Raw genomic sequence first — 16857 nt, 5'->3', positions numbered from 1 at the left:
TAATAATTCAAGGAAAGGCATTAGTTAAATCCTGACCTTCTGTTGCCCCATCTTGTACCTCGGTGTTGCTGTTGACAAGAGCGAAGAAACGCCTCTCAGCTCCTTGCGGTGCATTCTTGTCTTGGGCCAGAGGGCGGTATTGATTTCTCCTTCTTGGTTTTGTTGATTTGGTTGAGCTTGCTGCTGCTATGGCGGAGGAGGACGACGCTGAATATAGAGTGGCGCCTTAGGGCAATCCATCATCTTGTTATTTGGGTCTTCGCAGTTGAAACACGCCGCCATGGTTCTCCAACATTGTCCAGCGTGAATCTTTCCATAGTGGAGGCATAAGGTCTTGGATTGTGAACTATCATCTGTTCTCGGCTTCTTGGGGGGAGGTCTCTGATTTCTGCTAGTAATTGACTGGGATCTAGCTGCTTGCACTGATTTCTTGCAGTCCTCTGCGACCTCTGCCTTTTCACAGGCCTCAGCTAAAGTCTGTGAACCAAGATTAATGATACTCGCCCTGATGGAAGGGCGAAGACCGTTTACAAATTGCCTAACCTTATCTACTTCTGTCGACGCATAACCCGGGGCATAGCGCGACAAAGCCCTGAACTTGGCCCCATATCGAGCCACCGTCAAATTTCCTTGCTTAAATTCTGCAAACTGACCTGCTAACTAATCCTTGACATGCGAAGGGAAAAACTGATCGTTGAATCGCACTTTGAACTGAGCCCAAGTTTCGTTCCTGACCGTTGGGTAATTTTCCTCTACTGTTTGCCACCAAATGCCTACATCGTTCTTTAGTTGGAAGGATCCGCAATCCTCTGAGTGTCAGTACAATCCATCACTGCGAAGATCCTCTCCATTTCTACTAACCAATGATCAGCCGCCAAGGGTTCTCCTTACCCAGTAAACTCAGAGGGATGATAGTCCTTGAATTGCCTATGCACTTGAGTGGCATCATAATGATTTCTCGGCTCCTGACGAGCCCCGAGACTGGCTGCTATGGTTTGTAGGGCGGCCTGATTAGCCTCTTGATTTGTCCTAAGGATCTCAGCTAACATCTGTAGACCATCTTAATTTTGAGCCTAGGCCGGGCTTTGATTATTATTATTATCAGGGGCAGGAGCTGGGTTAGTGTTGCCAGCCCTCTGCCAGTTCTCCTTCTTGGATACATCTATAAAATACAAGAACAACTTGGAATGCGAATAAGACTATGGGTTAGAATTTAATCTCTTTATTTCTCTACTAAAATTTCAAGGTACCACAAAGTCTCTAATTATGTGCTTACTAAAGTTTTTAGGGTAGTTCTCTCGTCTCGTTCAAAATTTTCGGTTGACTCTAGAAGTGTGACACATCATATGTCACCTATTAGCTATCTAACCCTACTTAACGACTCAACCCACAAGCACCAAGTTCTCCGTAAACCTGGGCTCTGATACCACAACTGTAACGACCCGATTTCCATAACCGGAACGCTACGGCAAGAACCTGTCAAAACACTCAAATTTTTTTATTTTTTAAAATTTGAATTGGGCGTCCCACCATTGTTGAGCGTGAGAGGGGGATCACAATATATTCCCTTCTTTTTTGGTTTGAATTCCACTCCTTATGTTAAGTAATTTGGGTGAGTTGTCTAATATAAAAGATCTTATCTTTTATTTTTAAGGGTTTTTAAAGTTTGAACTTAAAGAAACTAACAACCCACAAAATCTGGAATTTCTTCTTCTTTTATCTCCCATCCTTCCCTTTTTCATTGGATCATAGTTATTCTAATTGATATCCCACTATTCATAGATTATAATCCAAAAGAATAAAGGGATATAGTTTATTTTTAGTATTAGACAATTTAGGGGGGTGGGCCCACTTCTTAATAAAGAGTAGGCACGTTTTCCCATGTGGGTTTCTCCCTAAGAGTTTTAAAAATCTCCATTTTCTAAATTTAAGTGAAATATTCCATGGAATAAAATTTTCGAGGAAGTTTTCTAACTCTACTCTAATAGTCCTTGATTTAAAGATCATAGAATTTAATTAGTTTAATACTAACATATGGTAAACTCCCTTTAATTTAGGGTTGATCTAGATGATCTCAACCCCCGATCAAATGATCAAATTATCCAATGGTCCAAAATGAAATTATTTATATATATATATATATATTTATATATATATATTTTATATAAAGAAAATGTCAGTCATTACATATCGTTTGTACTTTACGGCACTACAGTGAGCAACATTTTTTACTTTCCAGGCAGAATCACATGTTTTCTTTACTCTCTCAGTGACTTGCTGATCAGTTTCTTCATTGACATATTTCCATTGTTTACTTCAATCATTTTCAAAAAATTGACTTATGGCATTGCTGATTCTCTTTTACCAGTTCGTACTTATCATATGTTCTATCTGTGTAGGTAGTGAAGCACGCAATTGCAGTAGGCCAGTAGAATCATCGTATTTATGTAAATTGCTATTCTCTAACATAGAATTTTATTTTCCGGTCTTTATTACTGGAGGTGATAAACAGTTAATGTTGAAGCCTTAAATTTGCTTTATCTTGTTTATCATGGAATTCAAATGTGTCAATGGGCTCCATGACATTGAGCTCTCAAGTCTGTGACCATGCATTTTCTTTTCTAAGCTTCAGTTACTTTGTTAGTGAGTAGTTTCAGCCTGTCACTAAAATTCAATTATTCATGCACTTATGCGTTTGGGTCCTGCATTCTGCAGCATTTGCAAATATTACTTTGCTTCTTTAAAAGACGCTGTAATTTTTACTGCCTTTATATTTGATTTTCTCTGATTTTATTTTATTCACCTGTATTTTTAGAACTTAACTTCTTCTCTTCTGAACTACTATGGCCTCCTGTATATCTGTTATGTTCGCCCTTCTATTTGATAATGCCTGTATCTATGCCACTGATATTTGTACCCTGAATCAGTCAGATTCTTATGATTTGGTTGACATAAAACTTCTTTTGGTTATCAGATGTTGACGAAGTTAAGTAAACAATTGAATGGAGAGGATTGGACGTGGAACAACCTAAACACTCTATGCTGGGCGATAGGATCAATATCTGGGTCCATGATGGACGAGCAGGTGCTCTCTCTCTCTCTCTGAATGGTAATGGGCAGGTGTTCTGTTTGGCTTTTAGCATGGATGCTTATGAAATATAGACCTGCTATTCTGACATGTCTGTTTCAGGGAACCCCTTAACACCTCTATATCGTGATATGTGTCCAGCATCAAATTTGTACCCCATTTTTTTCGTGAAAAAAAATACCTATCTTGTTTTTTTTTTTTGAATGGCAAAGATTTCATTAAAAGGGCCAAGGCGGTCAATTACAAGAAAACAAAAAATGGAAAAAAGATACAAAGGGAACATAAATGAAGCAAATACAATATGAAATCAGGGCGGGAGGAAATCAAACAGCTCAATATCATCCAACTGCACCCTATCTTGTTGCCTGTCAAACAAAAAAAATACCTATCTTGTTGCCTGTCAAACATCTGGTATTTCTTTTGCACCGCTGATTATCTGATCTCTGAAGTGTAGTGGTGGTTGTTTTGTTCAGACCATTATTACTTGCCCCTTGTGCCTTTGTTTGTTTGCTGATTGATTTGCTATTTCCCGTGAATTCAACAAATTCAACTAATCAAACCATTGCAAATGCATCCAGAAAATACGGAGTATTCAGCAGATCGATTCGCTATATTCGTCCCTTAAATTCATGGGTAAAACAATTCAACTCTTAAAATACAAAAAGTTAAAACCCAAACTCTTAAAAAATGTTTTGACGGGGTCCATCCTAGGGCCCATATTTTAATTTTTATGTGTCCATTAGGTGTCTTTTAAGTCCCTTACGTTATGGAGGGGTACCACAGTCTTTTCCCACCTATATCACTTGGTTTATTTAAGTTGTAGGTGTTTAAAATGAGGCCCACATATTTATTATGAAAAATCTTAAAGTGATAGGGGCATTTAAATCATTTGTAATTAATCACATAAGTTGTTAAATGACCACAAGGCCCCACATTTCAACATAACAATCCTTGTATTTGTGGGACATGAATTGAGTTACTTTTCATAATAGTTTAGAAGGAAGGTTTTAAATTTCGGTTTCTGTCATCAAAATAATGGAAACATTTCGGTTCTGGTGTGAAATTTCTGCCGAAATCTTCTAAAATCACAGAATCATTTCAGTACAGAATCACGATCGAAATCCAAGATAAGACACCATTGGTTTTTCTTTTCTTTTTTTGGTCGTTTGTTTAGCAATAACTTAACGGAATCTCTCTATTCTTCTCTTTTATGCGGGTGGAGTTGATTTTGTGAGTTATTTTATCGAATGGTTGACATCTCAACAGATTTTTTTTTTAAAATCTCAGAAGTTAAATCTCGAAATTTCGGGCAAAATCTTGTATTTTTCCGAAATCAAGTGAAATTCGTTTCAGTAGCAGCAGGAATTGAAATATTTTGGTCTTCGTTTCATTCGAAACTTAAAACCATGGTGAGGAGTAAGTTTTAAATTTCGTAGCCACGAAAAGGGAAATGTTTCGATTTCAGTTGAAAATTTTGATGGAAATCATGTAAAATGACAGAAATGATGGTTAGGACCAATTTGTCAAATCCACCCCAAATTGAATCCAGATTTCAAAATTAAAGTTTAGGATGTTCTTTTAGCCTTCTTAAAGCCTATTATTATTTTTAATTGATTGCATTAAATCCTTAATCCCTAAAATCCCCAAAATTTCACTTGTCCCTTAGAGTTTGCCCTTGAAAGGTTACATCCCCTATATTGGGGTGTTGTTTGCACCTCATTTGAAGTTTTGGACAGCAAGCCTAATTTGGATTTACTATTTGAAGGGGGCTGCACTTTTAGAACAACAATGAAGGTCCCAATCCATTTCTGTTGGATCATTCTTTGGTTGCTCTTAAGGTGCTAATTATAGGTGGTGACTTCTAATCCAACTTGAGCTTCTAATCTAACCTTGTAATCTAACTAATCCAACACAAATTAGATCTCCAAACACATCTTAACTGAAAAATCTCTACAAACTAGAACTCCTAATCAAAACCAAATTGATGGTGGGCCAATAGACACACATGGGCTGGTTTTGTAAATACTTTGTTTATCAAGTGTGGGCTTTCTATTTTTAGTAAACCTAAGCTTAGTATTCTTTGTAGATGTGAACTTACTATATTTAGTAATTTTGATGGTAAGGATGCCCTAAAGATACTTTGATGCGCCCTGACCACCCCAACCCCAAATCACCAGCACACACACCTCAAGTTTTTTATATTGGCTCCTAAAAGACAATTAAAAATTAAAATTTGAGCCCTAGGATGATCTCCATTATTATGATGAGATGTCTGAATGTGTCTCTTGGCCATTGTGGCATGTGGGGCATTATGCTCGTTATGGTGCAGTGTATCGGGCGATACATTGACATTGAAGTAGGGCGTGCCAGCATTCTCGTCACTACAAAATATGTTGTCTTTCTGAATGATAGGTGTCCTCCATTTGATACTCTAAAAAAATGCTTTGTCCTTATATGCTGCTGGTTTCAACTTGTAAAGCCCCTTACATGTGTTATTATTGTGCTGCTACCTTTAACATTCTTCTACAACATATTTACAGACACACAGCCAGATGCAATGCTAATTTTCATTTGTATGTAAATCTGCTTTTGTTTTGATTGAGTAACACGGAGATTTCTGATTTATCTAGGATGAAATCATTTGTTTTTGGACCATGCATTATTTTCTGAATTCTGAATTGGAGATAGTTTTTAAGCCAGTCATTGTTTCAAATTTTATTATGTTTGTTCCTTGGTCCTTTTTAAAATTGAATTAATGATCTGAAGGCACATGCTTGGGCTTCCCATTTTGTTTCTTGTCATGTGGCTGTGGTAAGTTTGCTGCTTATCTTTCTCATTTGAACCACTATGATTAGCCTCTTTTTTAAATACTTGTCACATGCATTCATTTTAGGCCCGCTATATTTGATATCTCCTTTATTTTGGTATTGCTGCCCATATTCTTGATTACAAGATAGCAATGTGATTTGACTTAACATCACTCTCTCTCTCTCTCTGAAATGATGGATATTGACTTAACATCGTTCTCCGTAATCGCTTCTTTTGTTTCTTGTCATGTGGCTGTGGTAAGTTTTGCTGCTTATCTCTCATTTCTACCGCAATGATCAGCCATTTAAAAAAAAAAAAAAAAAAAAAACTTATCACATGTATTCAGTTTAGGTTAGGCCTACTATATTTCATATCTCCTTTTCTTTGGTATTGATTCTCACATTCTATATTACATGGTACCCAATCATTTACTTCATATTTATGTATACTGTGATTTGATTTAACATCGTTCTCTGTAATTGTTTCTTTGTTCTCTTTTAGAATTTCTTATCTAAATTGTGAGGTGAACTATCTTGCAATTTAAGTTTGCATTTTTGTTTTAGTATGACATATGTGTTATCTATTCTTGATTATCTTTGCTTGTAATTTCACAGGAAAATAGGTTTCTGGTGATGGTCATTCGTGACTTACTTAACTTATGTGAAATTACAAAAGGGAAAGACAATAAAGCTGTTATTGCCAGTAACATAATGTAAAAATTACTTCCGTATATTTGTCATTTAACTTGTAATTTTGTTTTTTCTTTTATTTATTGGCTGGTTGAATTGGCAGGTATGTTGTTGGACAGTACCCGAAGTTCTTAAGGGCTCATTGGAAATTTCTGAAAACTGTTGTCAATAAGTTGTTTGAGTTCATGCATGAAACACATCCAGGAGTTCAGGTCAATTTTTGCTTTTAAATTTGTTGCATAAAATCTATCAATCACTATTCATGTACGGTGCATCTTTAAGTTACTGAGTGGACAACTTGTTTCATAGAAAGTATGTATTTCTTTTGGCAATATTGAGGGATTTGATTTGCATGTGTTACTTTTGTTAGATGCACTCATGGTAGTATTAGTGTGCATGTTTAATTTTGTACAATTGGCGATGGTGTTCAGATCTAATGTTGATGGCCTCAAAATTTAAGGATGTGTTTCTCATTTATGACATTATTTTCTTTTCTTGCGTGGGCCAATTGCTGAGATATCTGTGTCGAAAACTTTAATTTTCCTTGCAACCTTTCCTAATGACTTGAACCCTTAATCCTCTTTGCATATATAGTGAGCCTAGCCATTGGGTTATAAATCAAACTTGTGTAGTGTTAAAATGATGGAATGCTTTTGAGGTATTGTAGAAATGTCAGCTTACCTATGTATTAATATACGACAAAATACTTAGTTTCCTTGAACTTTAATGGCCTTGTTAAATTCATGTCGGCTCTGTTTACTATCTTGGTTGCTCTATTGTGCAAGTCATGCTAACACCTATTATTTAAGAAGTCACCGAGGCATGAATGCCTCGCCGAAGTCGAAGGTTTTACCATGGTCTTATTCTCATCTGATTCTGAGGTTTGCCCTATCAATTCAATCTAAAACGTCCTTGTATTGTTCATGTAAATTAAAAGTTGATTGAGGCAATTAAAAATTTGACTGCGTTAGTCATTGACTTTCCTTAGTCAACTCCCTTTTGTCTTGGCTGAGTTCTCTCATGAGTCCCAAGTATTTAAACGTTGCTAACACCAAGCTTGCTTTAAGTTTTGAGGAGAGATAAGACACTGATTTAACTCATCTCGAATTTTAGATGATTCGATTGGAGTGAATTTCCACTGCATAAAAAAATCAGACTTATTTTACATTATTTTTTTAGAGCCTAGCTTCTTATCCCTACTCAGTTGGATTGAATTTCCACTTCATAGAAAATCAGACTTAATTTTTTTTATATTAATTTCGTGTCATTTTTGTTTTGTTTTAAAACTTACGTTCTTATACCTACTCAAAGCAGTAAATAAAGTCTATACAGGGAAGCTGAATGATGGTGCTAGGGATGATTTAATTCTTGAACTTATTGAAAGAATAAACTTTAGAGATGCATTAAACTATTCAAGCATAACTCCTAATTTAGGAGAGGCTGGAGCCGAACCTTAAAACCCCATCAATGAGGGGAGACTGGAGACGAATCTTAATACCTCATCAATCAAGCAAGATTGAGCGTGTCTCGAATCCCAATGTGGAGCAAGCCATCAGGTTACCCACCATCTAGTGCTTTTCCCAGTGCTGCACATGTCCGCAACAACATTGTGAACACCCCTACAAATGAGTGGGATCGGGAAATCTTGAAATGGTAGAAACCTGAACCTGTTGATAATATGGAGACATCACCAAAAAGTCATAAATGTACCATATTTAATGGAAATATTGATGCAAAGATTTTTCTTGATTGACTAGCTGCCATAGAAGAATATATTGATTGCTATGACATGACTGATGACTGGAGGGTGAGATTCACATGAAGAGTTGATTTGTTTTGCCAACATTTGGTAGAGAAACATCGAACCATGGAATTTGAAATTAGGACATCTCCATTGGGATGAGATGAGAGCACAATTAAGGGAAAATACCTTTCGAAGTATTTTTAATTTTTATTAGAATCTTTATGATCGAATTCTTGCCTTTAGGCAAGGAAACTTGTCAGTCGTGGAATACATGCAGAGTTTGAAGATTTGATTATTCGATGTGGCAGTACGTAAGATGAGAATCATATCTTTTCTTGATTAAAGAATGCGTTAAGATCTGATATTTCTCATGAGTTAGCTACCTTGAGGGTTTATGACATTGATGATGATATCACTCGCATGGCAATGAGCGTGGAAAAAAACTTTGAAACAACTGAACAATCCCCAATGGCGCCAACCGTGCACCTAGAACAATCCCCAATGGCGCTCCAAATTGCAAGCCCAATATCTCTACGATTGCCTCAATAAATAATGTGAAAGGAAAAAAATTTGAAACCGAATTGACAATAACGATGGTAAAATATTGCTGCGAGAGTTCACTCCACCTTGCCTAGAACTATCCGACTAGAAATCTTCATTTGGGAATTGCGGGTAATTTGAACATTTTACGCGAAGATCTTGCTTGTGATCAAGAACTGGGTAGGCATATAGACGAGGATTTTGACTTAAAGAAGATGGTTCATAGATAAATGTAGTAAGGTGTATTTTAGCATCCTCAAAATTGGAAGGGAAAGAAGAATGGTTGCGTAATGCTATCTTAAAATGTTTTGTGAGGATTTAAAGTATGCCATTTGATAATTAATCTGGGTAGAAACATGAATTTTTGGTCTCAAAGCACCGCTGGGCGCCTTAAGTTGTCATCAGTGCAACATAGAAGTCCTTATGAGGTCACTTTGGTCGTCAAAACCACCATCTTGATAACACAAAGGTGTTTATTTTTATTTTTCGAATTGGTGCTTATCAGGGTTCAGTATGGTACGTTGTTATTCGTATGAATGTTCCAGTCATCTTACATGGAAGATTTTCGATGTATGATCGGCACATATATCATAATGGTTGGGCAAATAAATACTATTTTTAGTATATTGAGAAATTTTTAATATTGGGCCCATGAATGTCAGAGAAGTCAAGAAGTTTGTGAAAGAGATTCCCAAGTTTTGAAATGAAAAGAAACCTCTACATCTTCTTAAGAAGAAGCAATGGGACTGAGAGCAAGGAAGACAAGATGTTCTTTGCCGTGGTGGCCAAAAAGTTAAGCCAACGGAGGATGAACAAAGATGGAAGCCCCTCCAGAAGTGAAGGAAATCTTGTTTGATTTCTCTGATGTGATACTGAATGAGTTACTCCTTGTGTATGATGTGCAACATGCAATAGATCCAGTGTCGGGCTATCATTGTCTAATCTATCATTATATAGCATTAATCTGGCTGAACATGCCGAGATGATCTATGTCTTGAGGCCAGAGAATCTGTGGATCATCTACTCGTACATTGCAAGTTGGCTAGAGAGGTATAGGGAAATTATTATCTAGATTTAGTACGCTTGGGTATTTCCAGCAAAAAATTTGGAACTATTGGATAGTTGGGATATGGTACCATGGAAGAGAGAAGAGAAAATTATTTGGCAAGTTTCCTTCCTAGCAACTATTTGGGTGCTATGGAAGGAGATAAATGAAAGGATATTTAAGGATTTCACCAATGGAGTTCAATTACTTTTCGAGAAAGTGATTGCTCTAACTATCTCTTGGGTGAAGACTTTGTCTTGCTTTCAGTTTGTATCTGCTTATGACTTATGGCACGGATGGAAAGAAATATGTAATGGATCTAGCAGTGCACCCAAAGTAGTTCAAGTATGGAAACCTCCTGCTCAAGGGATTCTCAAGCTGAACTTTGATGGGTCTAGTTTGGGGACTCTTGGGCCCTCAGCCATCGGTGGTCTATTGAGGGATGAAGATGGTGAGGTGGTATGGGCATTTAGAGGCCCAATTGGTGTGGCGGATGCAAATGAGGCGGAAGTTTCTGCGGTACACCATGACATCAGATTTCTCCAAAATGTAAGGTGGTGGTTGAAGGGATTCTCTCAAAGCCATTAGATGGCTAAGAGGGTCACACGGGGTTCCATGGAGATTCACCGCCTTATTTGATGAGATCCATGATAGAATTGGGGCGGCATCAACTTCCTTTGTTCATATTAGACGGTCAGCTCTAATGGAGAGGCGGACAGATTAGCTAGAGAGGGCGTTGCCAGAGAGAGCCTAGAGCTCTTTAATTTCCTTCCTCCCTAGTCATAGGTTCTGTATACATTATCTTTTCTTGGTCTTTCTATGATTTTGTACTTTTAGGGACCTCCTCGGTCTCTCTTTTCTTTAATAAAATCTCTTTACCATTCAAAGGGAAAAAAAACATGCCGAGATGATGCGGCATGTCGAGCTATTACAAGGCCACATTTTAGAAAGTCTCGACCCATGTGCAATCCTTGTGTTATTGACGTCAATGAAAGATGCATGTGGAGGATGTTGGTAGATATAGCATATTGGTATCAATTCCCTATTCGACGCCTCGATGACATAGTGGATAATGATGTCAAGATCTTATATCTTTTCCATTATTGATCATCGGAGTGAATTCCAGATTCCATCTAATATGAGTTAGGTCAGTCAGGTGACAACTGGAAAAATACATTTAAGACCAAGGATGGATTCTAAGAATAGTTGGTGAGCACTTCGGCCTCACTAATGCTCCTAGTGCCTTCATGTGTGTTATGACATAGCTATTCTGTCCTTTCATCGGAAACTTTCTCATCGTTTAGTTAGACTATATCCTGATCTAGGACAAGACTAAATAGTGAGCATTCCCACGGACCCAATGGGACATATTTTTATATGCTCATTGCAAATAAGTCATCTCTTTTGTTCTAGCACTATGTTTTTTCCATTTGCATTTGCATTTTCTTTTTGCTGTTGAAAATGCTGAAGCTGACTTGATTCATATTCCAAAATTGGCTGAAAAGAAGTCAAGAAGTCCTCAGTTGTCATTTTGATGACAGCCAAGCTGTATGTGTCTCTTTTCCAAATCACATGCAACTCCGCAAATAAATGAGCTTTCCTGTTTTTAGTTTCGGTTTGGCATTGATTTCTACAGGCCTTAAGATTTTGGCGAAACCTCTGGTTCTCAATTGGCAAAATTTTGAGTTGTCTTGTATTGGATGGCATTAACTTGAATGAGAGTTTAATCCTTGATTTCAGCAACTTATTGTATCTTGCTTTATTGCTCTCCTTTGCTTAGCTACTCATGTGTTACTTGCTTTATTGTTTTCATGATATAATTATGCACTTTAAATATTTGTGTTTTTTTCGTGCTTTCAGGATATGGCATGTGATACATTTTTAAAAATTGTTCAGAAATGCAAGCGTAAATTTGTAACCGTACAGGTAATGCCTCTCTCTCTCTCTCTCTCTCTCTCTCTCTCTCTCTCTCCCCCTATTGTTTTTGTTTGCTTATAATTAAATTGAAACTAATATTTAACCCTTCTTTTATTTTGTTAGTGGATGCAACTTATCGACTGATTATTTTTGAAACTTTCATGATGCTTGGATCTACCATTGTTTTAATATCCATGTATGGTAGCATTCCATAATTTCGTTTGTTTTCTCTATTTTTTCTTACTTTTGTGACCATTCAAAAAAAAAAAGGTTTCTTACTTTTGAGGCTTCTATTCTCAATGCTGTGTGGTCTTTCCTTTTACTTTGGGTTAGTGTGTGAATCCTTGTTTTTTTAGGTACTTTTGGTAGGACAGGTATGGATTTTATGTTTTATAATCCACATTTTAAATGCAAACTCAACCATTATTGGAATTTTCTTCCAAACCGATCAGGGAAAGCCTATAGTAGAAATTGAAAGCAATGGTTACAGATTGCTTACGCAACTTGGGTAACATGGTGAATGGACTTACTGTAGATGAGGAGTCATTGCTTTGAAAGGAAAACATGTACAAACTAGAACTTCAAACCTGGGACATCATGACTTATTTAAGACAATGGCTCTCACTATTGTAGGTATGCTTTTTTTTTCTTATTTATTCTAGGCATTTCCAAGCAAGTGCAATTTTAGCTCATTGCAAGTTAAATGAGAATCTTTGATGCGTCACAAATTGTGGGCATGTAGGTACTATTTACATATCCAATTGCACTAGAGGCACATCAACTACATATGTCTGTCTGTGTATACATATTGTATACATGCATCATTTTATTAGGGCTCTCTTAAGCCGGTTCAATTTGGGGAAGAAAAAATCCTGGGTTCCTTTGAACTTCCCTATTCTCCTACCAGCGAATGGCACTATTTCAGGTCAAAGAGTAATGTCAAACCGGGTTGTTCATTTAAAATCCAAGTGCTCCCTTTGTAATATATTTTGATTAACAGAAATATTTGAATCTAGATCTCTATCTTTTATGCAACTCAGGCGCGGCATGTGCATGGACTTAATATAATGTTTTTTTTTTTCAAAGGCAAATAGAATTCATTAAAAAAAACAGTGACCTTCTAACAGAGACTCGAGGTCCCTGAGCAGAGCTCTGCTTACAACCCAATCTACATTAAAAATAATGAATAAAAAGAATTATGGGGAAGATAATCAAATAGCTCAAGACTCTCTTTGCTCACCCCATCTCTTGCAAGTTTGTCCGCTTCTCCATTGGTGGACTGCCGAACATGCAAAAATGAGATCGAAGCTGCCCCCGGTCTATCCTGAATTTCATCAAAATAGGCGGCAAATCTCCAAGTTACTATATAATCTTTGTTGCACAGTTAATAATCATTGCCAACCCAATGGACTATATAATCTCCAAGTTACATTATAATCTTTTTGCACAGTCAAATTAGGAGGCAGAATGAGATCGGAGCCAACCCAGTGGACTTAATATAATCTTGTTGCACAGTTACTGTAATTGAGTTAATCAGGTGGCAGTAAGTTCATTTTACCTACTGTCATGTGTTACTCTCTTCTAGCCAGTCAATATTTGAGTTGAATAAACTGCAATTATCTTTGTTTCGGAAAATACAATTTAAATATTGTTCAATGAATATTATCTAAGTGTTTCATGTTATAGAATCCAAATGTTCAACAATTGTTCAATTATTTTGCAGGTAGGGGAAAACGAACCATTTGTATCTGAACTTTTATCTGGTCTTCCAATTACCGTGGCAGATCTAGAGCCTCACCAGATCCATTCATTTTATGAATCGGTACGTTTGTAGTATATTTCACTGAGATTGTTTCGTTAATGCATTTATATAGAAAGCAAGGTAGCTGGGGTTGAGCCTGTAGCTTTGTTGGATGAGGCCTTTCTCTCAACATTGAGGACACAGTTTCAAATCCAATTTACTTACCAACAATGAAAACATTAAAGAAAAAAGAAAGCGGGGCAGCTATGGTGCAAAGTTATTGCTCTGAATGTTTGCAGGTGGGCCATATGATTCAAGCAGAAAGTGATGCTCAGAAGAGGGATGACTATCTGCAGAGGTTGATGAAACTTCCAAATCAGGTACTGAAAATTTTGAACTCGGTTGTTGTGTCACAATTTACTTTCGGATAAAAAATTATATGTTAATTTGTTAGATACTTAGATTCTGACTCATTTTTGAACTCAGTTGTGTGTGTCATGATTTACTTTCGATTAAAAACTTATATGTTTATTTGTTAGTTTCTGAAACTATTTTATTCAATTTTTCACTGATGATAGTACAGGACTTTCTGATATCTTTGTCTAACGAGCAAATATGTGATGCAGAAATGGGTTGAAATTATTGTACAGGCACGCCAGAGTGTTGATTTTCTGAAGGATCAAGATGTAATCCGAACTGTACTTAACATATTGCAGGTATCACTGTCTAATCACATGTATGAGATTTATTGGCTACTGTATGAGATTTTATTTCCCAGACAGTACATTTATACTGTCTGGGAAATAAAATCTTTTAGAAACTCGGAGATTTATTGGCTTGTGCTGTGTATTGGGGTGGCATCCTTGCCTTGCTATGTGTAGGTTTAATCATGGTTTTAAATTTCGACCGAAATTTCGGTGGGGACCGAAACTGAAATTTGGCGAAATTTCAAATTTTCGGTAATTTCGGTCCAAAATTTCGAGAAAATGCCATTTAAAAAAAAAAAAAAAAGTGGGACCGAAATTTTGAACTGAAATACCAAATTTCGGCCCGAAATTTCGGATTTCGGTGGGGTCCAAAATCGGTACCGAAACCGAAATTTAAAACCTTGGTTTTAATGTGTCTTTAATTTGGGTGCAATATGATGCTTATTCTCAGTCGAGCATTTATTATGACCACATAATGCTTATTAGTTATTACTGTTTGTTAGTTGCTACATCTGTTACACGTAAGTTGTGGAATCTTAGAAATGCAGGCATCTTTGATGTTTTTTATACAGTTAATCAAATATGCGTGCATTTGAAGATTGAATTTACAGTTACACAGTATATTCAATAATATACTATATTGTTTATGGTTGCATGTTAATAAGGCAATTATGAATACATGATAAAGAACTCATATCTAGGCCTGTGGTGTGTTTGAAGTGCAAAAGTCCCATAGTGTCGTAGTTATTCCTGTGGCTGTTGGTGTGTTTGAAGTTTTCAAAGTCCCATAGTGTCATAGTTATTCATGTGGTTGTTTGTTCATTGTATATCAGCATGAACATCAAATCTTTTGTGTTTCTGGTGCTACGGGAAGTGGTTGCCTCAGCCGGTAGCTCATTGCGTGAATAAAAAAGATTAAAGATAATGTAAAGGTTTGGACGACTAAGGCACAATTTCCTCCTCCTGTCTCTCACCGTGCCCGATAGTAAGAATTTGAAGAATCAAACATCTCATGTTCAATGAATACCAAAATACAATGCTTATCAGTTTGGAAAGCTCCCATTGTATGTAGTGTTTGAGAGAATGCAGATGTAAACAGATGATGGAAAGCTTCCACTGTGCCCGGTTGTCATCCCTCGTTTGTGTCATCTCTTTAGGCAATGAGAGGATTACCCTCACCATGCAACTGTGGGTGACTCCAATCGACCTTTGAACTCCTCCGTTTGGTTGCTTCTTCCAAACACACAGCTTTCATCCTGTCTTTTGATCAGTTCGCTTTTTTAAAAGTGGAGTATGATATTCCTCTTAAATCTTCAAACTTTAAGCAGAATTCATTATGAGAAAAAGGTATGTGTTAAGGGTACATATTCTTACACCTGTGAGTCACAATCACAACAAATCCCTAAAAATGCTAGCATCATACACGATTGGATTGATTGGATTTTCTTTTGAATTGCTGCTTATTTTTTCTCGATATATGAAATTTGCAATTGCAATAATAGCCCCAAATCACTATCCATTATAAAACGGGTTTGACAGATTTTAAAACTGTTTCTATTGTTTGTTCTATATCACTTTACTCAAATTTGCAACCTCCTCTAGTCCTCCTCCCTCCTCCTCTGTTCCTTTTCCCATTGCCGTCATAATCTATGACACCTGGATATTTCTGTATGCCCAACTTATCATGTTGGGCACGATATGGTACTATTACTCGTTTTTGAGTCTTGGTACCTCATAGATGCTTTTGTTGGTCAAAAACTCAATAGTTGTCGTGTTTCAAGCATATCTTATTCTTTTAGAATTCTCTTGCTTCTTTTGATATCACATATTTGCAATTATGTTTTTGAGTATCTAAGTTTTTTAAATGCTATTGTTGCTTGATTATTAATTTCCATCTTCTATGCTAAATCTAGTTAAGTTTTATGGCATTTTATTTCTCATTGTTTTGGTCCTTATGTCATTGTATGGGATTCCCCTAATTCGTATCTTACATTTTGGAAAATGTGGATCCATATTTTCCAAGTCGTTTCTGTATCTTTATCTGTGTATCATAGGCGCAACCTGTGTTGCATGGATTCAGATTCGCGTGTTGGGATCCGACGCTGATTCGAGCTGTCAGTTCTGGCAAACCCCCAAAAGTTGGATTCGGTAATTTTTAAATAAAATAAAATTTAAATATATATATATATATATATATATATATATATAGAGAGAGAGAGAGACAGAGAGAGAGAGAGAGACAGAAAATAAAGTTTGTGCAGCTGCACAGATAAGTTATCTGTGCGTGGCTCACAAACCGGGGGGGGCACATTTTTTGGGGGATCCAAAGCCTTCATTTGGAAGGCCCTTCCATGGATAGGGTGTGTACCAAAAATCAGCCCTATAGGATCATCCTAACCCAATCAAAGGTGGAGGGGAAAATGGACAGACACTTTTTCTGCCCATTTTTCCCCTCCACAAATGGCAGGGTTAGGATGATCCTATAGGTCTGATTTTTGGTACACACTCTATCCATGGAAGGGCCTTCCAAATGAATGCTTTGAATCCCCCCAAAAAATGTGGCCCCCCTTATGGTTTG

At 36.8% G+C, this 16857-nt stretch overlaps 1 protein-coding gene across 2 annotated transcripts in view; it reads left to right on the top strand.

The window, feature by feature from the left end:
- LOC143855223 (protein EXPORTIN 1A-like) overlaps positions 1-16857 on the top strand; it is a 48632-nt gene that overhangs the window by 23165 nt on the left and 8610 nt on the right. Inside the window, exons 16-22 of one of the 2 annotated variants that reach the window (XM_077365454.1) lie at positions 2975-3085; positions 6511-6608; positions 6689-6797; positions 11775-11840; positions 13555-13653; positions 13872-13952; positions 14223-14288. In XM_077365454.1, coding sequence (XP_077221569.1) covers positions 2975-3085; positions 6511-6608; positions 6689-6797; positions 11775-11840; positions 13555-13653; positions 13872-13952; positions 14223-14288 — 630 coding nt within the window. Of the gene's footprint in view, positions 1-2974; positions 3086-6510; positions 6609-6688; positions 6798-11774; positions 11841-13554; positions 13654-13871; positions 13953-14198; positions 14289-16857 lie in introns of both variants that reach the window. The other variant, XM_077365453.1, reaches the window with a different exon arrangement.

This window comes from Tasmannia lanceolata, unplaced genomic scaffold (genome assembly GCF_043159265.1).
Source record: "Tasmannia lanceolata isolate RefF3 unplaced genomic scaffold, GAP_Taslan_0.1 ptg000020l, whole genome shotgun sequence".
NCBI classification, from domain to species: domain Eukaryota; kingdom Viridiplantae; phylum Streptophyta; class Magnoliopsida; order Canellales; family Winteraceae; genus Tasmannia; species Tasmannia lanceolata.
This window is presented reverse-complemented; position numbering and strand designations above follow the sequence as displayed.